Here is a 26,026-nt window from a genome sequence, read left to right on the forward strand (position 1 = left end):
GATGATAGTGTTGTGGGAGGAGTGAGCGAGCATGTGTGTATTAATTTATTAATACAAATAGAATCGAATATATGATTGTTTTTCAGGGGATCAAGGTGCTTATAAATCAGGAAGATGTAAAGTCTGGGAATATAAAATTGGAGTTCACTACATTAACTTTTCACTGTATGATGTGCTATTTTCTTGGAATTGGTATTTTAATGTTATATAATTTTTGTGCAATAAGTTTCATTTAAAGGTGCATTATATGTGATCAAGAAATATCATTAATTTACAAAGGGTGCAGCTTATATGTATTGAATAGGAAGAAATTTTAATTCACTCTTGATTTTTCTTGCAATTTATTCAGAATACCAGGAATGAGGAAGGCAAAGAAAACTACATAGTTGATATACATGTGGATAATGGGATTTCTGAAACTTTTAAAAATAATATTGAATACCCAGATGTATTTCACCAGATACAGATTTTGTTGCCTGTTTATTTGTTCTGTTAACCAAATGTTTTGGAAATTGTTTGTGTTTAACTTGGTGTGTTTTCTGCTGATGCAATATGAACTGACATTTAGGTGGTGGTATTTGTAATCAAATTATAAAAATTATTCCCTGCTTTCAGCTTAAACCAGAAGTACACCCTGGCACACCAACAGATGCAACAGGATTACGAGAAGCTGAAACAGGAAGAAACTGAGAAGAGTAATAAGCTCCATGAACTCATGTAAGTGTCTAGAAATGTTGAAGAAACTTGACGTATTGTTCATAAAATGCAATTAGAAATTACTTTAAACTGAAACTTGTTTATAAAGAACTTGCATAGTGAAGCTACACTAATATTCATGTCAGTACTAATAAAAGTGCAGAAGGTGCAGATTTATTTCTTATGGAGAATAAAAATGATCACTGTTCAACTTAGTTTCAGTAATCAGAGAAATTGTTTGGCATTTTTCATAACCTTCATTCTGTTTATGTTCGTACAGTACTTAAAACATATGTAAATGTTTGTAACAAGGATAAACTGCAAGCTGAATAATAGTTCTTAAAAATGTTTGCTTTCATAAGCTCTCAAAAAGTGTAGCTTCTGTCTGACTGTAGGTCATGTACACTGCTCGCCATTAAAATTGCAACACCCAGAAGGAAATTAGATAGAAACACGAAACTTGGCAAATATGTAGTTCATAATAACATAAGAAAATGATTACAGTTAGAGCTCGGTGGTGTGACATGTGACATGTAGAACATGGTTGCATAACCCCAAGGAGCTAGTAGCGTGTACAGCCTCCACGGGCGGCAATAACTGCTGCAATATGGCGAGGCATGGAAAGAATGAGTCTATCGATGTCTGCTTGTGGTATGGCATCCCAAGTGGCTTCCACACGGTGCCAGAGGTCTTCAACATTACGTGCCGGAAACCTGAGTTGGGCCAGCCGGCGACCTACCATGGACCAGACATGTTCAATTGGCGACATTTCCGGAGAACGTGCTGGCCAAGGAAGCAGGGGCACGTGGTTAACTTCCATAAATGCGAGGACATTCCTTGCAACATGGGGGCATGCGTTATCCTGTTGAAAAGTGGCATTATTCAGTGCATGGATTAATGGGACAGCAACAGGGGTGAGAACCTGTGTGATGTACCGTTGGCTGTTCAATGTCCCTTGAACGCGTACGAGATGCGAACAAACACCTATGGCGATGGCACCCCATGCCATGATACCCAATGAAGGCCCTGTGTGATGATGCATGATGCAGGCGTCATGAAGCCTAGTGCCACGGTGCCGCCACATGCGTGTACGTCCATCATGATGTTGTATACAGAAGCGGGAGTCATCAGAGAACACTACAGCATTCCACTCCGCCATCCATGCACGACGGTCTTGGCACCATCTCCGACGCAAACGCCTATGCTCTAGCGTCAGAGGAATCCGCAACAGTGGGCGCCGGGAAAAAATTCCCCAGTTCGCCAAACGACGAAGCACTGTTCGTGGGGACACTGGATATTGTAAAACATCCCGTACTTGATGCGGAATCCTCGTTGACGTGGCTGTTGTCTGTATGCCATGCGTATCAGACGTCTGTCCTCTCGTTCCGTCGTCTGACGTGCACGTTGTGAACCTCTACGTCGCTCTACAGTGCCTTCCTGGACCCTCTGGTTGCATACACGGATCACTGTGGATGCATTCCATCCTACACGGGCACCGATCTCATGGTAGGATAATCCGCATTCACGGTATGCAACAATTCGGCCGCAATCGAACTGGGAAACCTGCTGGAATCGCTGCTGTATTCGACGACGTGGCATTGCTGACCGATTTTAACACACTACACTCATGACCATGCACTTTCACTGCTCTTCTGCACCTATCTGACCTGCTACAGGTACAGGTACCAGATGGCGTGCGTGGCAGGCGCACATGATGCATGACGTCCTTGAACACCTAATCATTTCCTTCTGCACCTCTCCTCTACACACTGTGCACATTTCGTCCGATTCCGATTACTTCTTCTAGGTGTTGCATTTTTAATGGCGAACAGTTTATATCTCCCTCTTGTTTGGCTCCTCCAGGCCAGTGAAGAAACCGTCACAATTAGGTCATTTTTTTTTTCCTTCGGTCTGTGTTTGAGTAATAGTGATGTTTAGTACTGTACTATCAAGGAAAAATAGTAGGACCTCCCGTTGGCATAGTTCTGTAATCGATAGCACATATTTTTGGTAAATAGAAAAGCAAAATTTTCGGTACAAAAATAGTTAATTTTCTGGTTCAAAAGTGGTAAATAAAATACCACAGAATATTAAGTTTATTCCTGTATAAAGGGGTCCATTTTTGCTTCTCAAATATTTACAATAGAATTAATCAATTTTCCGTGAATTGCATAACTCGCAGGATAATTCAAACTTCAGAAAGTGTCACGTCAGTAAATAAACTCTAATTTTTGTGTTTGATAGTCTCTTTCACATTTTGTAGTTCATTTCGCATTATTTCGTGACAAAACAGGGTAGGAAATGCACCTCACACCTTTCAGAAACATGAAAAATTAGCATTAGAATGTGTTATTTCACATTTTGTGTTTTCGACAAAAACTAAATATGCATGTCTCTAATAATCAAGGAGTCCTGGGTTTGATCCCTGGTGGATGCAGTGCCCATTGTGAGCACAAAGGAATGGAATAATAAAGGTGATAGAATAATTTTGCATTGCAATTAAATTGTCAAGTAATTTATTTATTTATTATCCTGCGCACAACAGGCATCTGCCCTTTTACAGTGCACAGTAAATGTCTTACATTTGAGAATTTATACACATAAAAATTATATTTATACACATTTTCAGATATAAAAAAATACATATAGAGGTTACATATATCATCCTTATACATTACCATGGATAAAAATGAATCAAATCTTACACAATTACATTCATATATATATACGCATAAAGAAGGTAAAGAAAGAAGAAAAAAATATACATAAAATTAAGTAAGAATGCTGTCCATTAAATAGAAAATTTAGCAAATATGTCCATTATGTATTTACAAGAATTTCAGATCTATATAAATATCTTCTTCAGTGACTTCAGTATGGCGCAAGCATTCAAAACCAGAATTTACTACATTTACGCATGTATAGTTCATGCACAACACAATTTAGGTTCTAGAAATGATTTTCTTAGTTGCATGTAAAGCTGCTGGTATGTGGACCAAGACAGAATGTCGTGCCTATACCATGATTCATAATGGACATTGTAACAATTAAAAGTTGTCCAGAATATAGATAAATATTCCATTACAATTATGCCACATAGTATACCAGAATTTTGCTGACAAGTATTTTAAGAATTGCATGTGAGATCATCAAAATATTAAAATATTTGTTTTGGATAATTCCCAAGTTAGGGCCCCCCAGATGGTGCAGTGGTGGCATCATAGCCTTGTAATCAAGGGGTCCCGGGTTCGATTTCTGGTGGAGGCACATAGTGGTTTGGATCCCACTTTAAACTGTAGTTCCAGTCCCGATTAGCCTTTCTGTGCATAGAGTGGACTTAAAAGCACTAACTCATAACTAGAGACACATATTTTTGGTAAATGAAAAAGCAAAATTTCGGTACAAAAAGTCTTATTTTGGGTTGAAAAGCTGTAAATAAAATAAAATTTCGGTGTTATAGCGGTGAATAATCACATCAAAAGTGCTATATAAAATGACATTTTGGTTTTAAAATTGTGAATATAATCCCAAATTTGATTTAAAAACTGCACTTATTACACAAAATAAACTTACCCCTTCTAATAGCACATTTATGTAGTTACCAGGTTAGTAACTTGCATACATCTAATTATCAGTAATTAAGTTCAAACTGGCACTTTCGAATAACTATACTAGAATTGGCTAATACAGGTAGCATCAATATCAGCTCAGCCCTATTTTTCCATAGCCTGGATATTATCCAGTATATCTCTTATGTAAACACAATTTTAGAGACTAGAAGTACCATCATGCATCTGCAATTTGTCTTTTTTCTTGTTAGCTAACTTACGTTGAGCATGGGGTTTATAGCTTAACAGTGAAAAAACATGCTGTTGAACTGACATTAGATTTATGTAAGACTTACCTGTCACATAGTTCTGATTGATCAAGAAGCATAATCTTGGAACAACATAAATTTTGCAAACAGTTCCTGTGAATGCCATCGATGCTGTTATTGCAGATCTCACACAAAATCTTTTCTTGTTGTTGTGTGTTTTGTGTTAAATGTGTTCTAAAGGAATGTAAGTAGACAAATTGCATGCAATTGTTACCTTACATAATATTTAAAACTTGTTGCTTTTACTTGCAGTCTTACCAATGAACGACGAGAGCAGGCAAGGAAAGATTTGAAGGGCTTAGAAGACACAGTAGCCAAGGAGCTTCAGACTCTTCACAATTTAAGGAAATTGTTTGTACAGGATCTTCAGGCTAGAATAAAGAAGGTAATTAATTTGTGGTTTTAAGTCTTTATTTTCAAAGTTTCTGTCGTTCATATAGTGGTTCTCCATGCTGTAGAACATAGCATGATACGTAAACATAATATCTTCTAAAGCGTAGAGGTCGGTCATGAGATTTTTATTTCGTATTTATTTTTAATTGTAGCACTTTATAATTTTCGTGATTTGCATCTCAAATTTAAGCTTCTAAAGCATGTTGCTCTGTTGAATTGTTTTTATAATTGTAACTAGTTTGTAGGTAAATGAAGTATGGCTTTTATGGCTGTTCTTAACTGTTGGTAATTGTTTTAAGAAATCCATTTTACTTGCAGTCTGTCAACGCTGAAGACAATGAGGATGATGGAGGTTCCTTGGCACAAAAACAGAAGATTAGCTTCCTTGAAAATAATCTTGACCAATTAACGAAAGTTCACAAACAATTAGTGCGTGATAATGCAGACTTGCGGTGCGAGTTACCAAAGTTGGAGAAGAGGCTACGAGCTACAATGGAGCGAGTGAAGGTTGGTATTTTGTGTGTTTATGTGGATTTTTTTTCTGGATATTGCTTTTTATTATTATTATTATTAACATCTCTTGTGCTGCAAGGCAAATACAAGACAATGACGATTACCTAAAATTTATGAACAAAGAAATGCATATGCTCACACCAGAACTCAAACCTGTGATATTCAAGAGTCCAACAGCCAAGGCACTTGGCCACCAAGGAAACTTTTTGTACATGCAAATATATTCTGTTCTGTTAATATATTTTAATTTCTAATGTATTCCTGCTAAAATACATTGTAAAAATCAATTATTTATAAATAACAAACTCTGATACTTATTTATTGACTTCTCATTCCATTTCTTTCTTGATTTTTTGCCATTGTCAATGATCAATAAATTCTCTTCAAATCATTATTTATTAATTATAATTGCATTCTGAAAGTAACATCCTAAAATATTACTTAAATGTAAATAACAATGCTGTTTTTCAGTAACACCAAAGACTTGGCTACTTAGAAAGTAAATCCATTTTTTTTTAAATTTAAATTATTTCTTCAATTTTTTGTAATTCATCTTTGAACATATTTCTAGGCTCTTGAAACTGCTTTGAAAGAAGCCAAGGAAGGAGCAATGCGAGATAGAAAACGATATCAGTATGAGGTAGACCGTATTAAAGAAGCGGTTCGTCAGAAGAATTTAGCTAGAAGGGGACCTAGTGCACAAATCGGTAAGTACACACAGATGATCGATCTCTTGTGGTTTTCGGTACTTTCAGTTCCCATTGAAGCACACTGCACAGTGGTTTGGTTCCCATTTGAAACTCTCTTATCTAGTCAAGGTTATTTGAGCGTAAAATGAACTTTTAATACTTCGACATTGTGTTCTAAGATCATTTATGTGGCAAGGAATTGAACCTTTAGAGGAGGCCGGTTTCAAACTAAACAACCCAAATTGTTCACTGCGGGGTAGCTGCTATGAAATGAAACCACCGTGTGACAGCAATTAACATGTAATTTCTTGAAAGTTACAGATGATGGCAGGCAGTATTGTATTTAAATTTGTTAGTGTCTGTTAGGGGAAGAAACTTGACTTCAAGTGTTAATATACCAGGTGTATAAGCTTAAATCTGCTGTTTTCTAGTCAGAAAAACACAGGGTTTGTCCATAGAAAGCAACAAGAAATTTATTCAAAGTACTTGCCCTCGCGAGCTATACATTTTGCCCACCTCTCGGGCAATTTGTGGATACCATGCCAAAAAAAGTCCTCATTCGAGGCAAACCCCTCAAGACATTTTCGGACGTCTGCATACGAATCGAAGTGCTGCTCAGCGAGGGCGTGGCCCATCGACGAAAACAGATGGTAGTCTGAAGGGGCCAGGTCTGGTGAATAGGCAGGATAGGGTAGCACCTCCCAGTTGCGTGTCTCCAAGTAGTTTTGGACCAGTCTTGATGTGTGTGTGATGGGGCGTTGTCATGGAGGAAAATCACAGTTCACATGATTCTGTAATGTATTATTTGCTACACCATGAATTATATATTTTAGAAGTCAGGAATGTTGCATTAGTTTTTGAATACATTGGAAACATCTCGAGAAATTTATAAGTTGGCGTATGCTTACAATCATGGTTGCTCAAATAAACACACCTGTAGTGTTAATATTAATGTACCAAATAGTGTCAAAATAGGATTATGATTGTTTTTTTTCTTGGTCTTACAGTATCCACTCTGTATTTGTGGACTTGTTAATTTTATATCTTGGGTGAGGGCAATCATGCCCTTTAATTTTATACGTCTTTGGTGAGGGCAATCATGCCTCTAATGAAACCTTTAATGTGCATGTGCCATATGATATATTTTATGAACTTTTCAAACTTTGTAGGAAGTGGATAGGGAATGATTTGCATTAAGTATCCCAAAATTCACTCTGCCTCCACATTTTTCTTTGCATAACCTACCTTGAAATATGAAATTCTTTGGTGCTTGCATGTGCTGTTAACAAACCAAATTTAAATTGTTGTGATTATGCTTAGGTACAGGTGTATATGTACACAGTGTAGTACATATATTTTATTTTCATTTATAGCAAAACCAATTCGAGCTGGGCAACATCACACGCACCTTGGTAGTCAAGGCATAAGGACAATCCCTACTGGAGGATTGACTAAAATTATTTCAGATGACGAGCTGCGGAAGAGAAAGAGCATTACAGGGTCACCTACTTCTAACAAAGGTAAGCAGCTTTCACTTTTTAATAAAGAATTTTAATTTACATTTACAAAGAATTGTAATGAAAGGTTTTATTTTTTAAGAAGTGTCAAAGAATACAAAAAAAATATTTGTGTAGGGTAATTTGTAAGTCTTTTCTGTGTAATGTGTATATTTTGTAGGTCTGAAAAGAGCATACCTTCAATTATTACGCTACAGTCAACATGTCCTGAATTTGGCCTTGTATCTTAGATTTCTTAGTGTACATATTAAAATTACAGACCTCGCATATGTCTTATGTCATTGATAAATTCTTTCCCTCATGTGTCCCAATGTTACAGAGAGTTAACTCTCAAAAGGCTTAACTAGGATATAGGCTCATTTTTTTTCATTAACTTTGCAAGGAGTTTTGCATCTTCAGATATTTTATTTCAATATTAGCTGGCCTCAATCGGACATAGTGACTAATCTTCACATATATACAGCTGACCAGTGGTAGCATGCTTGGAATTTGCAAAACAAGCAGCTCTGAACTGTGAAATTAAAACTAAAGATTGGATTTGTACTTCAGTAGTGCTCGAACAGAATGCTAAGCCCAGCTTCAAGCTCTGTTTGACCTACTTAACCAAATTACTTTCAATTCTGTGAACCATTGCCTGTTTGTTTGACGGAGGGGAATAAATATGCAGGAATTTAAATGCCAGTTCATGGAAGGCCATTTTTAGCATTGACATATTTGACCAAAGCAGCATCAATGAATATTATGGAAATCTGAGAAAGAAGCTAATATTTAATGTTCTGGCCCATGTAACCACAGTCATCTGGGATGTAATATGAAGAACTTTTGTTTCTTTAGCCACTAAGCAGCTAATGAAATTAATATTCTTATCTATAATATTATTTTTAAGTTTCTGAACTGTTCCTTGTTCAGAGGCTTCACTGCGATGTTGTCCACTCCTCTTTACTGGGTATTTATTGCCAGTCTCGTACATTGAGGGTGAAATGAGTCTATCATGGTACTACTCTTGATAGTATATTATCAGTATTTTTACATCCTCAGTGAGAAAGGATACAAAATGTAAGTTTTGCACTTGCAGTTGAATTTGTAGTTCTTTCTTTTCTATTGCTTTTGGCTAATCACGACAAGGATGATGAATGGTAGTTATGAAATTGTTGGAATGATAGTCACATCTTCACTGTACTGATGAGAGTAGGGATGGTCACAAAATCCAGAAGACTGATATCCAGATTTCAAAGTATCCAATATCAGTTTTGGATGCAATAATAATCCAGATTATTAATTTTTTCAACTTCAGTAAGTTTTAGAATAGTTTTTGAAATAAGGAAATAATTACCAAATAAAGGCTCAATAATATTCTTGCACATATGACCCACATTGAAAAATTAGCAAATAAAATTGATAAACCCACATAAACTTTCCTGTTTGTGTGCCTTGGTGTAAAATCCTATGACACTAAATCATGCGTCATTTCATTTCTTCCTGGTTGATTTTTTGGAAATACTTATTTTCAGTGGCATTGAATAAAGTGGATTCATTTCATGAATACAAAAGGTTGAATGTTAAATCATTGTAGCATTTTCTGGAATTCAATTTTTGCAGAATGTGTTGGAACTAAATTAAAAATTATTCATGTTAGAGAGAATATAAAATTCATTTGATAATTAGAAGACATAAGTGAGTACTAAAATGATTTCCGCAATAACTTACTTGTAATTGTTCTATTAATTTCGGTGGCTTTTGCCACCATCCACTTTAGAGGCCACTGAAATTAATACATTTACAAGGAAGTTTCGCGGAAATCATTTTAGTACTCATGTTTTCTAATTATTTTTTTTAACCCAACTGAAAATCCTGTTGAATTGATGCAACTTGTTTATTATTATTCATTCAACAAGATTCGAATAAAATAAACAGAATGCTTAAATATAGAGCTGAGCCGATATAACCATTTGCCAATACCAATAACATGACCGATTTCTACAGATACCGATACTTGTATAATTACAGTATAACATAAAGGCTAGTTACTGAGTTATACTAACTCGTCACATCACCAGGTGCATATCTAGAAATATAATTTGGGAAGGTGGTCCGAGCCAAGTGTCTCAGAAATATAATAATAAAAGTGTTTTTATTTAATACGTTAATATAATTATAGGTCGATTCGTAATAATATGTAAATTAATTAATTAGTACTTAATTTCTCCGATGTGTATGGAATATTGTTGGATGTAACCACAGACTAAGAAACTGAGGAAAGTCAACGTTAATACCTATTTTGTTCTTTGTTTCTTGACTAAAAATATTGTTGTTACATAAATAGTAAAAAGGCACTATAAAATCAGATAAAACAGCAAATATTCATCATGTAGCTTACGTTTAGTTACGACTGATAAAATTTGTGTAAAAACAACTGTCCTGTCAAGGAAATAAGTCAAAAACGTAAAAAATTCAATATTTATTGAATAACGAAAATAATAATTTTATGACCATTTGATGAAAAGTAAAGTTCTAAAACAAGTATTTCTCTTTCATAAATACGTCAATTTATGCCAAAATAATAATGCGTTTTTCAGGCACTTCTCACCGTTTCCCAACCAAGGCCGTTCTCATTCTTATAGTACAGCTTTTGAGCTATCAGATGGCGCTGCGATCTCAAAATGGGCAAAAAATCGACATTCATCGTTTTTCCCCCTGGGTCTTCATATGTTCCCAATCTAATCTCGGTGGAAATAAGTAACTCCCTTTGGCAGATACCGGCAGTCGCAAACGACTTACGCAGAAGGGAAGAGGACGAAGAAATTGCTGAATCCTCTTCCCGTTTGAATGTAGATAAAACAAAGCTAATTTCACAGTTACCTTCATCCCTCTTTTCCAAGAACTCTGCAACCACCTGACACAGCATTAGCCGAGCAGGAGATTTAAAAACATTCACCTATGTTATGACCACGAGCTTCAAGCAAGAATTGGCAATGTATGGCTTATTTTCCACAGCATTAACTAAGCAGTTACATGCCTTAATGGTCACGTTTGGGTTCAGTTTTCACTTACCCATGCCTTTGATCTTGCCTCCTGCTTCCCAGGAGGGTGGGGTTTTATCCAGTGTTTCTAGGGAAATCTATGGAACTTCCTGTGCTGGTCTCCCAATCTGTCACAAGGAAGGGTGAATGACTTTTTAAAAAGGACAAATGTTGAGACGAGCTGTTGCCTTTGCCTGCTCTTCTAGCCACTGAAAATCTTTGGTATCTGTTAAAGAAAATTAACCGTTACCGGCATATCTGTATCAGCTCAGCCCTACTTAAATATCATCGACACATCGAAACGGAAATATTACAAAATTTATAGAATGGACAGATAACTGTAATATCTCTACCCTCCCGCTTACTGCTAGCATACACATATTAGTAATTGATGTGCATAAAATTGCAGATTCTATATCCTTATAAATAGCTTGTAATTGAGTACAAATTTTGCTATTTTTACAAATATAAGGGCTTAGCTCATGTACTTTCTTCTTCCATTGCCATCACCTAGTTATGTACACTAATTTATGAGGCAAATAAATTTTTCATGTTAGTGTGTTAGAATATTGATAAAGTTTATATAGTTATTTTCAGTATCTATTTAGACATTTACTTTAAAAAACCAGGTCATATGAATTATATGCCTTTTATATTCCTTAAAAAAATAACAAAATGACAGGATTTTGCAAAGTACTTGCTATTGTAAGAAAACTGGCAATTTTACCATTTTAGGTATGCACATTTTGGCAGATACGGATAACACTGATTAATTTGTATAAGCTCTGAAGCATAATTTGTTGCAAGAATTATTCTAGAGGTAGAAAAGTGGCGTATAAATAAAAAGACAAAGGAAATGCAGAACAGCAGAATGTTTTATCACAGAGGATAACAGTTGAATTTATTTAAAAATCACAAATGATAAAAACTCGAAGCATAGGTTAATGCTAGTCTCACAAAATTGTCTGCTGTAAGAAGCACATGCCTCAAAATCTCTTCAAAATGTAGCAGTTGTGAGGCATCATATCATGAGAAGACAAGAGGGGAAGGTGGGGTAAGGCACCACACAGCTTATATTAATATTGGAACCTTCAAATTTATATGAGGATTGATTATTACAAAACATTGAAGATGTTGTAGAGAACGATAGATCAAAAAAACCTTCATTTCTAAACTTATTTGAGTAAATAACAAGATAAAAAGATGGTTTAATGTACTTGCCTTCAGCAGATAATTTTAGGCAGCGTTAACCTATTTTGAAGACTAGCAGATGCATTAGTTTCCTTGCCAATGTCGTACTTCAAGGCCTGCACGTGTCTTGTTATAGAAGCAGATCTCTTTTCATCTTTTTATCAGTGTTTTTTTACTTTCCTTTGTCTTGGCATCTCAAGATGGATTAGAAGTAATTCGATATTGGTAGTCCTGTAAAGACATTGCTGTTGGAAGACTGTTGTAAGTATTGCTCACTTTTCTGATACACCGTATTGTGTTTATCAGTTGTGCATAATTTCGTACGTGTTCAATAGAAGCATTTAATGTTGTCAAGTTGTTCTTGAATCTTATCTACCTTATTCAGTATTAACACTGAAATACTTCTTGCCTTCATTATGGTATATTTCAAAATTAAATTTATTATTATTAGGGAATATGTTTTTTATATTGGTGTAATGAGTTTGTAATGTTTGTTGTTTGTGTGAACTACCTTCTCTGAATTTTTCTAGGTTTAAAAAGATTGATTGAAATGGTATATGATTATGCTAAATATGATTAAAATATATCTAGCTGTAGAAAATATGGAAGCTAATAATTTATTTTAACATTGATATTATGAATGGTCCCTCTGACACAGTGGTGCTAATTTTGCTGTTTGTTTTATGGTGAGTCACCAGCACAAAAGTAGTTTGATAAGGTGAAATTCAATGCTGGACCCCAAATACATTTTTGTTTCCACATAAACCTAAATGTTGTAGCAAATCTTTCATGCACATGTCCACTTCTAAATTTGGTACCCTTCCCCTGTACCAATGCTATTGAGCTTTCCTTGTCACAGAGTATCACATATTGACACTAGGGCCAGTGTTCCAAGGTCAGCTACAGGTATGTTGAGGGATCTACATTAGTGCTATTAGGAATAGTCCTAACCCCCACCTCTGACACACAGTAAATATCTTGAACAAAAATTACATGTATCCTCTACTGCTAATTTGTTTTTTATGCAAGTATCTCGAAAACATGGAATTTGAATGTGTCAGTCGCTGACCATGTAGCTTGTTCTTCACGTACAGGAACAAAAAGAAATCATTGGGTGCTAAATCAGGGATATATGGCAGATGACCCATCAATTCAATGTTTTCACAGGTCAAATACTGAGCTGTTTGGACCGATGTGTGAGAACTCGCATTGTCATGGTAAAGAATGATCCTGCATCGCTGGTTGTTTTTTCTGTTTTCCCCAATGACTTCTGGCAAACAAATGATTGTGTACCATTCAGAATTGACGGTTCTACGATTCTCTAGTGGCACTGTAGCCACATGTCCATTTTTCCCAAAAAAACAGGCGACCATTTGCTTCAAAGTGCACAAACAACTTTTGTTGGGTTTGGCACAACTTGGAACACCCACACCTTCGACTGCTGTTTGCTTTCGGGCTCATATGCATAGATCCAAGATTAGTCACCTGTGTAGATGTTATACAGTGGTGGCCAATAGTCTGGAAAATCATCAAAATTTTCAATTATTCATACTTTTTTATTCTCTCACACTTAATACAATTGATGAAATTTTACATTTTATTTTTAAAATGTATACTATAAGATTACTTGATCAAATAAATACAAGTTATCACAATTTCCATACTCTACTATTTTGTAGCATGTCCTTTGTTTTTTTTAACACTTCCAATATTTATTTGGGCATAAAGTGTGCCAAGCATTGACAGTAATCTGGCGTAATTTCAGTGACCCATACTTCCTTGATTTTTTGTACCACGTCATTGCATGACTTTGGGGACTTCTCCGAGACCTTCATCTTCATTATGGACCATGCATTTTTTATGATGATTAGATCTGGTGAACTGCCTGGCCAAGATGGAGCAACTGGTAGTCGCGCGAGGTTAGCCAGGATTTCACTTTCTTAGTACCTTGGCAAATAGCTCCATCTTGTTGAAAATCAGTACACTGATGAATGTCCATAACAGCTGGAAGCTTCTGTTGAAGGATCTGTAGATACACCTCTCCATTTATGGTAGTGTTCCTTGGCATTATCCATAATGATCCACGTCCTTTTGCGGAAATACGACCCCAGACCATCAATTTTTCTGCTTGCTTCACAGTAGGGACGACATAACATTGGTCATACCTTTTGTTTTTGGGGCATCTTACATATTTATTATAATGGAAAAACTGAGTAAATGTTGATTCATCAGAAAACATCACTGATTCCCAGTTCTTCTGTCCAAGCCATGTAACGACGACAGCATTTTATACGATCAGTGATATTCTTGTGTGATAGTTTTGGCTTCTTTGCTGGAGTGTAGGATTTCAGACCTGCATCTAACAGTCTACGTCTAATGGTTCGAAAACTCGGTTTGTTGATGTCTTCTGGAAGGTTTGATCTTATTTTAGCAGAAGTAGTTTTGGGAGATTGTTTTCATAATCTAATGATTGCTGTGTCTGTTCGATCAGACATAACACGTGGCCTGCCATTTCGTGTGCGAGACTTGAATGAACCGATTTCTTGAATTGGGCTGCAATTTCAGATTTTGACTTACCCTCTTGATGCAATATGCTGATCTGGGCCCAGTTCAGATCCCTTTTTGCTTCTTGCCAACATTATTCCCGGAAACACAGGTGCAGGTGATGAAAATACACACTAGCTAACACACTAGCACTAGTTTATATTTGTTTAATAAACGAGAAGAGTTCACACAAAAAAACTAAAAGGAAGTCTCTCCTTCCACTTTCAATTTTCAAATCCCACTAACAAGTTATCAGAATACAGCTGTACTGTGCATTCTCAATTCACAAATATCCAGTGTTTTGCAACAACAATCACTTGTATTTATCAAGCAACAATGTGCTCACAGTAACAACAAATGAAGCCAAAAATGTTGCAACAGAAACTTCAACAATGCACTCAATAATACCCTTATAATATTGTTTGCTACATTAGAATAAGCTTTGAAGTCATTGATAAAATTATATATTATTCAAATGAGAAACCAACATTTGTAGAAGAAGAAGAAGAAAAATATAATACTATTTTCAGAAACCATTGATATAATATCCTGCCACTTGTATGAATGTGTAGGCTAACAGAAAACAAAAGAATAGAAGGTCATATATAATTTATTTGTATGTGAAAGCCACAAAAGAGATTTCTTAAAGCATTTTCCAGACTTTTGGCCACCACTGTACATGGTTTTTGAAGCACCACAATTGTATTTTGTGAGTATTTGTTTGCACCAATCGACACGAGCCTTTTTTTTGAGCGATTGTCAAATTATACGGGATCCGACACGAACAAATCTTCTTCACCGCTAAATGTTCATGCAATATCTTATGTATGCTAGTCATACTAATGCCCAGGGATGCCTCAATCTCACGATATGTCACATGACGATCTTGCATTATCAGTTCTCGCACAGCATCAATGTTTTCTGGCACAACAACCGATTTTGGACAGCCTTCTTTAGATTCGTCCGTGAGCGAACGATGGCCACGATTGAATTCACTAAACAAGTGACATACAGTGCTTTTAGATGGTGCTTCATCGCCAAAAGTCGAAGTGAGTTGATTGATGCACTGTTGTTGAGATAATCCACGTCGAAAGTCTTAGAAAATCATTGCTCGAAGATGTTCTAGAGTTAATTCCATTGTTGGCCTCTGATGAAATTTTCAAGTCCCTGTAACAAGCAAAAATAGCATCCGTAAGCACAACGTTCTGGGTACATATACCATAGAAATGTCCAACTTTTCGATTGATATATTAGATGTTACTTAGCAACATTAGTGTTTCCAGTTCCTGATACATAAATAGCAACCCTCTTACCTCAATCGGAATGGACAAAGTGCTATGAGAATTGGTTCAAACGTATGCAAAAGTGCATCGATCATTTTGAAGAATATTTTGAAAAACAGTAAAACAATTTTCAATTATACATTTTTTGTTTGTTATTCCGGATACATAAATAGCAACCCTCATATTTATCCTACATACAATTGTATACAAACGCTGAATGTATTCACCTGTGTGGTTGAATGTAAACATTTGTTAAACTGAAATTATATAAAGGCATCGTTCAATTTTGCATGCTAGTTTAGAAATTTTGGGTTCTTGCATTGTGGGGACTTTTTTTTCCATGCAAGATTTGTTTATCCCATGGCATGACAGTCTGTGATAGCCAGAGCCTACGTACCAGCCCAGGGTGACGTGTGGTCGGCGCGATGAACCCTCAGTTGCAAGTTTTCTATGATCAGCTTATGCTACTCATTTGTAGCTCCGCTAATTTCCGCACAAATGAAAAAAGTTGTTTCGCTTCCCCCCGAAAACTCGGAACGTGTGCACATCCCATAGCCCAAAGCTTACACTTTAGACTGCACGATTTCTGTGCAGGACACATTTGTTTACTCCAGCTATATTCAGAATAAAATGTTAAGAATGTTTTAAGAGCTCTGGTCACAGGTTCTATTTCTAGTAATCTAGGACCTTCATAATGCAGACAGTGACCCAACAATGTGAAGACATCTGGAAAGAGTATTGTTATAACAGCAGTGATGCACTTGATGTGCTGACCTTGCATTGACCAATCAAAAGATTCTGGCGAACGCTTGAGCTTGTAAAGCATAAAATAAATGCACGGGATCAGTAATTGGTAATTTAAACTGATTTTTTTGTTGATAGAAATGGGCAGATAGACTTACTGGTAACGATATTCTTATAATTTGATATTCTTAATCTTCAGTAAAATTATTGGTAATTTTGTCCTATTCCTGCTATGTACTAATGTTAACGATACTCTTAATCTTTGCTGCTGATTTTTTTATAAATCAAATTAGTGAAGAAAGTGTCAAGGGTTTCACCTTACTTGCTTCAGTTTACGTAACATAATTTTACCGGGAAATTGCTACTCACTGTTCATGTGAGTTCATTGTTGCCACAACTACTCTACAGAAAAGTACCTTGTTTATTATTTGGGATGATTTAACTTTGACCTAACAGGTGGTTGTTCATCTTGGACTGAAATAAAAAGAGGTATGGCAAGACATGTTCAATTCTGAATCTCTCGTTGTGGCTAAATGCATTCCTATCAAATGGTAGGTACTTTCAGACAAATGCTTATATTAGAGATTGCATATGTAGTGTTAGTAATTTGTAGTAGTTTTATGTAATGCTACAGTGTTAACTCTGGAGATCTGGGATGCATACATAGTAATCATGGTGAAATTTGAAATTGTGATGAAGTCACGAGCTTCCAGTAAATATTAACAAGTGAATACAGTACTGTGTAACTCAGATATACGGTCCTGTATTTTAAAAATGTATTTTATATCTAGGTTTCTTGAGTGAACAGGGATTTGTGTTCTAATTTGCTTTATTTTGATCAATTGGTCAAATTGGAGTAGGGTATCGAATGTTCCAGAAAAGCTTTTATTATTGACAGCACTGTAACTTTATTTTCAACTCAAAGTAATGGTCAATAACATCTGTATAATTTGTTACTTAGAAAGTCTGATAATTTAAGGAATGTTGAGATCCTAATTTGGAAAACTGGAGCAAATGTTACTGCAATGATGATAATTTACCAGCAAAATTTTCTCTCAAGTCTTATGTTTTGACGGCAACTACATTACATAAGAGCAAATTATGGCAACTTAGGTGTACATGTAAAATTACAGTACACTGCAGGACGATAGTTGCAGATGCATTAGTCTTTTTAATTTTTTTCTTGTCACTTGAAATCATAATTCTTTAAACTACAGCACGATTTTAAAAGATGGACTCAAATTTATACTACTATATTCCCTGAACTATACATGATATGTGAATGATCTACATACCATTTGAAAGAGGATGACCTAAAGTTTCAAATACCACCACTAGTGGGCTCACCTAGTACCCAGCTGTGCAGCAGTGTCATTTGAGAGCAGAATGGCTACTATGCAGTTCATTACTTTTTATTCTTGAGTTCATTAAGACTGAGCCAGTGACTGCAGTGCAGTGTGCATTTTGTCTTCATACCAACATCGAATCTTCAACAAGGAAATGCATTTGTCGTTGGAATCACCAATTTGAGCAAACGGGCTGTGTAAAGTCACAGAGCACAGAGGGAGCACATTGAACATTTATAAACTTTAGCACCTCCTATTTCAAATGTTACATAGATCATTCACATAGGATGTATAGTTCAGGAAATATAACTTACGAAATTGAGCCCATCTATTTGAATCCCGCTGTATTTGAAAAGGTGTTGGAAATGATAAGTAAAAAAAAAATCAGATTTGGTCAATATAAATTGCAATTTTTGGAATACTTAAATGTGGTACCAAATGTGCATGTAAACAATCTTGTATGAACTGTCATTTTTTGTCACTTTTATTGTTAGACCTTGCACACATTTGATTTTTAAACACAATATTTTTTGCTGTTTCAAGTCTTCATCAGGTGAGATATGAAGGACGATAAGTCTGATGTTTGCATTGTCACAGGTTGATTTTGATTCTGATTCAACTTCTCTTACACCGGAGTTTTACATAAAGTTTTTAAAGTTTCATTACTTCACAAAAATAATTATTACAAAATTTTGTAAAATTGAACAGTGTTTTAGTCAAGAAGATTCTGTAATATTTGCAGTTTTCCCCTGCTCAAATAAGATATTGAAAAATCTGCATAAGTACTGTAATAGTTTCAGGAATTGCTGCTATTTCTGAAAATGATTTGATGTGGCTTCTGTAGGCTACCAGATGTGAACATATTTTTGGCATAGATGTAACAGTTGGGCTGAAAAGTTCGTAGGCTAACATAGTAAAAAATATGTTTTTGACAAAATTCGATTTTATTATTCAATATAGTTGCCTTCGAGGGCGATACAACGATTATAGCGGTCATACAATTTTTCGATGCCATTTTTATAGTACGATTTCTCTTTAGCCTCAAAATAGGCCTCAGTTTCGGCGATTACCTCTTCATCAGTGCTAAATTTCTTTCCAGCGAGCATTCTTTTGAGGTCTGCAAACAGGAAAAAGTCACTGGGGGACAGATCTGGAGAATATGGTGGATGGGGAAGCAATTCGTAGTCTAATTCATATAATTTTGCCATCGTTTTCATTGATTTGTGACACGGTGCATTGTCTTGATGAAACAGCACTTTTTTCTTCTTCAAATGGGGCCGTTTTTTCGTGATTTCATCCTTTAAACGCTCCAACAACGCTTTGTAATAATCGCTGTTGATGGTCTGGCCCTTTTTGAGGTAATCGATGAATATAATACCATGCACATCCCAGAATACTGATGCCATAACCTTGCCAGCCACTCTTGCATCTTTCCACGCTTTGGATTCGGTTCATCACGTGCAGTCCACTCGGCTGACTGTCGATTGGACTCTGGAGTGTAGTTATGGAGCCATGTTTCATCCATTGTAATATATCGACGGAAAAATTCGTGTTTATTACGGTTGTATATCGCTAAACATTGCTCCGAATCATCAAAACGTTGTTGCTTTTGATCGATTGTGAGCACGCGTGGCACCCATTTTGCACACAGCTTTAGCATGTTCAAATATTCATGCACAATATGTCCAACACGTTCCTTTGATATTTTTAAAGTCTCAGCTATCTCGATCAACTTCACTTTACGATCATTTAAAATTATTTTGTGGACTTTTTTGATGTTTTCGTCGGTAACAGCCTCTTTGGGGCATCCACTGCGTGCATCGTCTTCGATGCTCATTTCGCCTCGTTTAAATTTAGCAAACCACTTCTCAACGGTTGATTTTTCTGGTGCAGAGTCCGAATAATGTTTATCAAGCCAAGCCTTGGCTTCAACAGTATTTTTTTCGCCAAAAAGCAATGCTTTATTAACACACGAAATTCTTTTTTATCCATTTTTTCACAATAACAAAAGCTGCTTCACTCACAATGCTATATCTCACGAACTAATTATCCGGCAGCTGTGAAATTTATACACGTATCTTTTGAAGGTTAGTACTAAGTAAAAATCACATGGATTTAATTCTAGTAACACCATCTATGAGTCAGCTTATGAACTTTTCAGCCCAACTGTTAGTTAGCAGTTTAGGTTGTGGACAATATTCACATTATGTGACAGTTTTTAGAAGTTGTATAATTTCATATTTTACCTGTTGTTTTCCAGTAGTAAGTTCATTTAAATTTATTACTTTCCAGATAGTGAAAGCTGAGTTTCCGGCATTGCACTGACATTACTGGGAGTGGTCAACTGAGGGGTCTAGTTCGTATTTTTCCTCTGTAACTCTGGAACCCCATGGTGCTGTTAGAGGATAGGACTGACAAAATGTTTTTGCTTCTGTGGCTTACCTGCAACCAAAGAGAAAAAAAAAACAAATTGTAACAAGATTTAGTGACGTATTGTAAAATATTTATTGATACATTATGTATATTTTTTTTCCTGGCTTTCGTAAAGCATAATATGTAGTATGTGGTGCCTACCTGCTTGTAGATAAGAAGAAACAAGGTGCAAGATTTAATGTACGGGAGCAACTGTAAGTATGTATTTACTGCCTCTTGAAAAAAACTCTTTTTGACATTACTTTTGACATTGCCAGAGTGCAGGCTTAGCTACAACTTGCTAAGTTTCAATTTGCTACTCTGAAAGTAACCACTGGATTTTTCTTTTGAGTATTTTTTTTAATAAAAACTATGTCCTTGTGTAGGAACTTTCTGTGCAGCTAATGAGGTGAATTTATAATGTATTATTTACATTAGGTTATTTTTTTAAACTTGCAATACAGTTGGAATGTATTGTTCTAATTGATATTGTAAAGTTTATTTTACATATTTTCATAACATTTTGCCACAAAAAGATTATTTCACGTGAATTATTGGTGTGAGTGCTTCTCTTCTGTGGAAGAAATATGAGGTAATGTGCATATTAAAATTATATATATAGGTTTATATATATATATATATATATATATACTGTTCACGTATAGAGCTATTACTATTAAATGTGATGTTGGACACTATTTGTTACTTAATTTATTACAGTTATTTTTTCTCCAATATTGTACAGTTTAGCCTATCTTTTTTGACGGTCTGTATGTGTGTGTGTGTGTTTAGGTGTGTGAATGATATGTTGACATGAATGCGGAGTAGTACAGGAGTAGATGTTCCTTACAGTTGCTCCAGCAAGATTCTCCTGTTCTTACTGGCCAACTTGATTGGGAAATATTGTAACAAAACATACGAAAAGTATTATGATTTGTTTGTTTCAGGCAGATAGAATGTCAAAATATTGCATTTTCTTTGTGAATCGTTGGGTTTCTTAAATTTGAATTTCACAGAATATTTCAAATTGACTGTAAATACATGTGATAGAATGCATTGTAGATGAATTTTTGGTGCATAATTTGCAGTTAACCATTATGAACATCACAGCATAAGGGTGACATATATAGTAAGAATTACCCATAATTCTTTCTTGAAATAATGGTATAATTGTAAAAAAAAAAATTCATGTATTGTTGCAGAGGTGTTCAGTCGCAAACCTTACATTACACTTGTAAGTTTCTGAACTATAAGGCTTTGTCATCCTACATTTTAAAAAGATATAATATACTGTGTACTTTATGAATCACACCACTTGTAACAATAAGTTCAATTGAGCTTACTTTTCCAGAGATGACAATTGTGTATTATACATAAGAATTCACATTCATAGTTTTTGCAACATCTCTTACCTTGATAGTCAGAATAGCTTGCTGGTGGAAAATAATTTGTACACCATAATTGTTTATGTATGTCCAAGAGGTGTGGCGGCAGTGTGTATGCGTCCCTTTGTAAAGAAAGATGTGTTTTGTCACCGAACATCACTTCTGAAGCTAATAAAAGTAACAATACATATTAGTGATGAATGATCATGAGTTCCAGCATAAAACGTTCAGGTAATGACTATTGGCTGCATCCATGCAATCTTATTGTCCTAAAGTACTCATAAAATAAAATGAAAAATTTCTAAATGTAGGGATTGGGGAAATATATTTTTTCAGCATAACAAAGCTGAAGTTGCTCTAGTTCTTATTCTCAAAAATAGCTGATCTCATATTGTAAGGGAAAACTATTAATAAGATAGGGGAGGGAGATTTTAAGTTGTTTTCGACCAAAAGCCAGAATCACGCAGTGGAAGTTTTATAGCATGAAATATACCAGCATAATAAGCATGCATTTGCAAGCAACATTTGCTTTCATGTTTATTGAGATAATTTTAAAAGACCTGGAATCATGCCTAATTGTACGGATGCTTTGATACTATTTGTAAACAACACTGTTGTGTAAAAGTGGAGGAGAATACATTATTTATGCTTAGCAAGTTTGTAAAATTTGCATTTTGTTGAGACTTGTATGTAGTTTCTAGGTGTGCACTTCCCATGGTGGGTAGTGTGTGTGTGTGCCTAGAATTCTACAGTGGATCTTTTCTTGCAGGGTTGCACTGGCTGCACTGCAGTTAAATTACACAAAACACTGGTAGTAGTTTGGTTATGAATTTCAAACTGGTAAATAAACAATGACACATGAATTGTTGTTTGCTTTCTAGAATTAATTTTAAGTGAAAGTTCTTGCAACTCAAAAAGTCTATTCTCCGACATGAGCTGAAAAGTAGTTAATATCAGATTTATCATGTTCCATAATTTAATTTTTTGAAGGATAGTAAATTTGTGTAAATGTTCCCAGTGAAGATTACTTTTTTTTTTTTCAGTTTACTTAGTCTAGATAAGGTACCCCCTACTAATTTAATCCCATAATAACTTTTCATACCTGGAGACGTATTAAATTAAATTACGAGCTCCAAAATTTGACTATATCCTCATTAACTATCCCTTTAGCAGGAAACCTAGCCAAATTGTCTGTATGGTCAATTGTTAGTACCAAAAAAATATTTTCAAAAGTACCTACTTTCATCAAATTCAAAATAGGTGTTCCTCATTTCATTCCCATAAAAAAATCGCGAGAAATTAGGTAATGATTTTTTTTTTAATTGTAGTTTTTAATTCTCTATGAGCATATAATTTTGTATGGATTCATTTGACTTACATTTCACTTACAAAATGACTTTTTAAAATAATACAGCATAATTTTGTATGAGTTCATTCAACTTACGTATGTTCACTTGTGAAATCACTTTTTTAAATAATACAGCATATAATTTTGTATGAATTCATTAGACTTGATGTTCACTTATGAAATGACTTTTTTAAATTATATGAATATTAAAGCTAACATTTTAGAAAAAATCTGAATGAATATTTAGTTTAAAAATAACCGAAAATCATGTGAAACATTTTGTGGCGCAAACCTTTTTTTCTCCATGTCAGTCTGCAGAATTTTTTCCCACATATTGGACATCCATCATATCCTAACTGGCTGTCACATTGAATGTTTCCACTGTTCTCCAATGAAACCTTTTTCCCTTCTTGGCATAATCTTTCAAAGTTGATCTAGTAACATTTTAACAGTTTGCTGACTATAGCCTGACAAGTTAAGTCCCGATATGCGCAGATCGCTGCGGAGCACTTCCTATTACGTCATCCTCCCCACCACTCTTCTACTCACGGGTCTGGCATTGAGAGTACCAGTGGTGCCAATTAAGCTAAAACAAATATGACAAATGATTTTCACTGTTTAGCGTGACTGTGCATGCAGGCTCCTATTATATCAGTGGTTCATTTTATTTAATCCAGCCTTTGAAAATGCGTGCGGTGCGCGGATCGTAAACTGTAGTATTACGCACGTGCGTTAAGGTTTATAATGAAGAGAAAGTACAGGGCGAATGACTTCATTTTCTGAATGTGACATCTAGCAGTGAGCTTGATGTGGGGTGGTGGTTTGTTTGTTTATCGTACAACAATTACTATTAGAAGGCAATCTGATAACATGCTTGCCTGTGTTCTTTTCTAAAGCATTGAAATGTTCATGCTCTTTACTCTTGGCTGCAAGATTTTTACTTAGAAAGAGATAGATGGACTTATGGACGAGCGTGTAGATGAACTGATAATTAGACTTGGTGAAGCCGATTCAGATACGGACACAGATTCATCGGTAGACACACTCATATGAGTGGGAGAGTGAAACTGAAGGAGAACTGGAAAGCATTTAGAAGGTGAGCTCAGTTCTATTGTTTATATATTTTTCATTTTTCTATCATTTTATTTCATACATTTCTTATGCTGTTAAGAAATATCCCTAATATAACGTAATTCATTTAAGGTTTAAAGGGAAAATATCAAAATGTATTTAGAATTTAGTGTAATCAATAGGTAGCGTAGCTGAGGGGATACTAATTCATGCCTTTCACGTTGAAAATTCTCTGACGATTCCGCCCCCTCCAGGTTGCAACACTGCGAACCAAAGTCGCCGCAGACAATGGAGTGGGGAAATGCGATGTGCGGTGCGCAAACAATGGATTACAGCATCTTGTTTTTAAACTTGTCAAGTTATACTTTGTATTGTATCCCAACCCATCTGAAACAAAAATTACGAAGGTAAAAAGTTAGTAACAGCCCTCAAACTAACATGACGACCTCCTCAAAAAGTTAGTGTAACACCGCATAGTTGACACACCCTTCTATTGACATAGTACCTAAGCCAATGGCATGCAGAGAATATAACACACAGTTGGTGTAAGAGATTAATAACACTGGAAGAACTCTCCTTATACTGAGAAAACAAAATGTACAAGGGTTGGATAAAAAGTAATGGCAACACTGCTGTCCCGTGAAAGGGGCGAGTCACAGTGCCACAACCGTTTCGTGGTTGATAAAGGAATGTCAGACGAGGAAGTATAGTGAGTGGGGTGCGATTGTATGTTATTCAGTCAAAAACAGCAGTGCTCTGAAGCAGAGGACGAGAGTGCAAGCGCCCTAACAATATGTTTAGGCAAGAAGAACAATGTCTCTTAAGAGACGGTCAACGCAGTCTACTACTGCACCTTCTTGCAACACCACCTTTGTCTCGCATTAAGAAGGAAGCGACGGCACGTTCTGGCACAGTGTCCCATCATCCTGCTTGACAATGCAAAGTGTCACACTGCGAACACTGTGACGGCACTCCTGCATAACTGGTAGTGGGAGGTACTGGAACATCCGCCGTATTCACCGGTATGAGACCGTGTGATTACGACCTTTTTTGCCAAAATGAAGGAACCACTGGGCGGGAAGCACTACGAGACGCGCGAAGCCATCATACGTGCTATAGGGCGGTCACTGCGGGACATCGACAGAGATGGACGCGCTGACGGTGTACGACGCCTTCCATACATGTGGCAGAAGGTCGTAGAGATGGGGGGGGGGGGTGATTACATTGAAGGAATGTAACACGTGCTCCTCTGCCAATACAGTCAAGTAGCAATTATACCAGTGTTGCCATTACTTTTTATCCAACCCTTGTACATAAACCTAGAACAAGCTTGCTAGATCAATGAATGTTCACAACTGCAAGTTTCCCCCCGGAACAAGACTGAAGTGGACGAAATTTAGCCCCCTCCCTCAGTTACTCTTATATAATTTTTCCTCGCTTTGTAAGAACTACTATTGTACTGACAAAATAACGTAATTATGAAAGCATTTGTTCGGTATAGATCAGGCTATAATGTCATCCTAAGGAAAAATGTACTGTGCGTGTTCATAATTTGAACAAGAGAAGAAAATTTTTATAAACTTTCCAGTGAATTTTAACTGTGGCATCCCATCATTGTGTATGTACACACACAACTTGCCTGGTGGAAGTCCCAAAATTTTGGTGTTGACTCAGCATTGTGAGGACAAGTGGGGAGCTACTTGAAATTAAGTAGCAGTAGGCTTGAGTCTAGGGAGCAAAATAGTGGTGATGGAACTCAATGCATCACCCAATTATACAAGGGTTATTTTAAAAAAAAAATAATCTGAATTTACATACACTTCTCTATTTTACTACGAGGCTTGTCCGGAAAGTAAAGATACAAACACATTTGCACATTAGGGGAAAAATGTGTACCAAAGTTGGCAACACTGGCAGTAACCGTGATCCATACGACGAGGATTGGGAGTGAGTCGTCAGTGCTGCGCTGAGTCTTGTGCGAGGAACACGCGTTGGAA

At 35.9% G+C, this 26,026-nt stretch overlaps 1 protein-coding gene across 4 annotated transcripts in view; it reads left to right on the forward strand.

The window, feature by feature from the left end:
• Khc (kinesin heavy chain) overlaps positions 1-22,473 on the forward strand; it is a 59,705-nt gene extending 37,232 nt beyond the window's left edge. For 2 of the 4 annotated variants that reach the window (XM_083120530.1, XM_083120532.1), the window contains exons 16-22: positions 616-717; positions 4,826-4,958; positions 5,285-5,473; positions 6,051-6,186; positions 7,542-7,688; positions 12,097-12,157; positions 20,106-22,473. In XM_083120530.1, coding sequence (XP_082976656.1) covers positions 616-717; positions 4,826-4,958; positions 5,285-5,473; positions 6,051-6,186; positions 7,542-7,688; positions 12,097-12,125 — 736 coding nt within the window. In that variant the 3' untranslated portion in view covers positions 12,126-12,157; positions 20,106-22,473. Of the gene's footprint in view, positions 1-615; positions 718-4,825; positions 4,959-5,284; positions 5,474-6,050; positions 6,187-7,541; positions 7,689-12,096; positions 12,158-16,923; positions 16,941-20,105 lie in introns of those variants that run through there. The other 2 variants (XM_083120531.1, XM_083120533.1) reach the window with 2 other exon arrangements.
• Positions 22,474-26,026: the final 3,553 nt, after the last annotated feature.

This window comes from Lepisma saccharinum, chromosome 4 (genome assembly GCF_977018435.1).
Source record: "Lepisma saccharinum chromosome 4, izLepSacc3.1, whole genome shotgun sequence".
Classification (NCBI taxonomy): Eukaryota; Metazoa; Arthropoda; class Insecta; order Zygentoma; family Lepismatidae; genus Lepisma; species Lepisma saccharinum.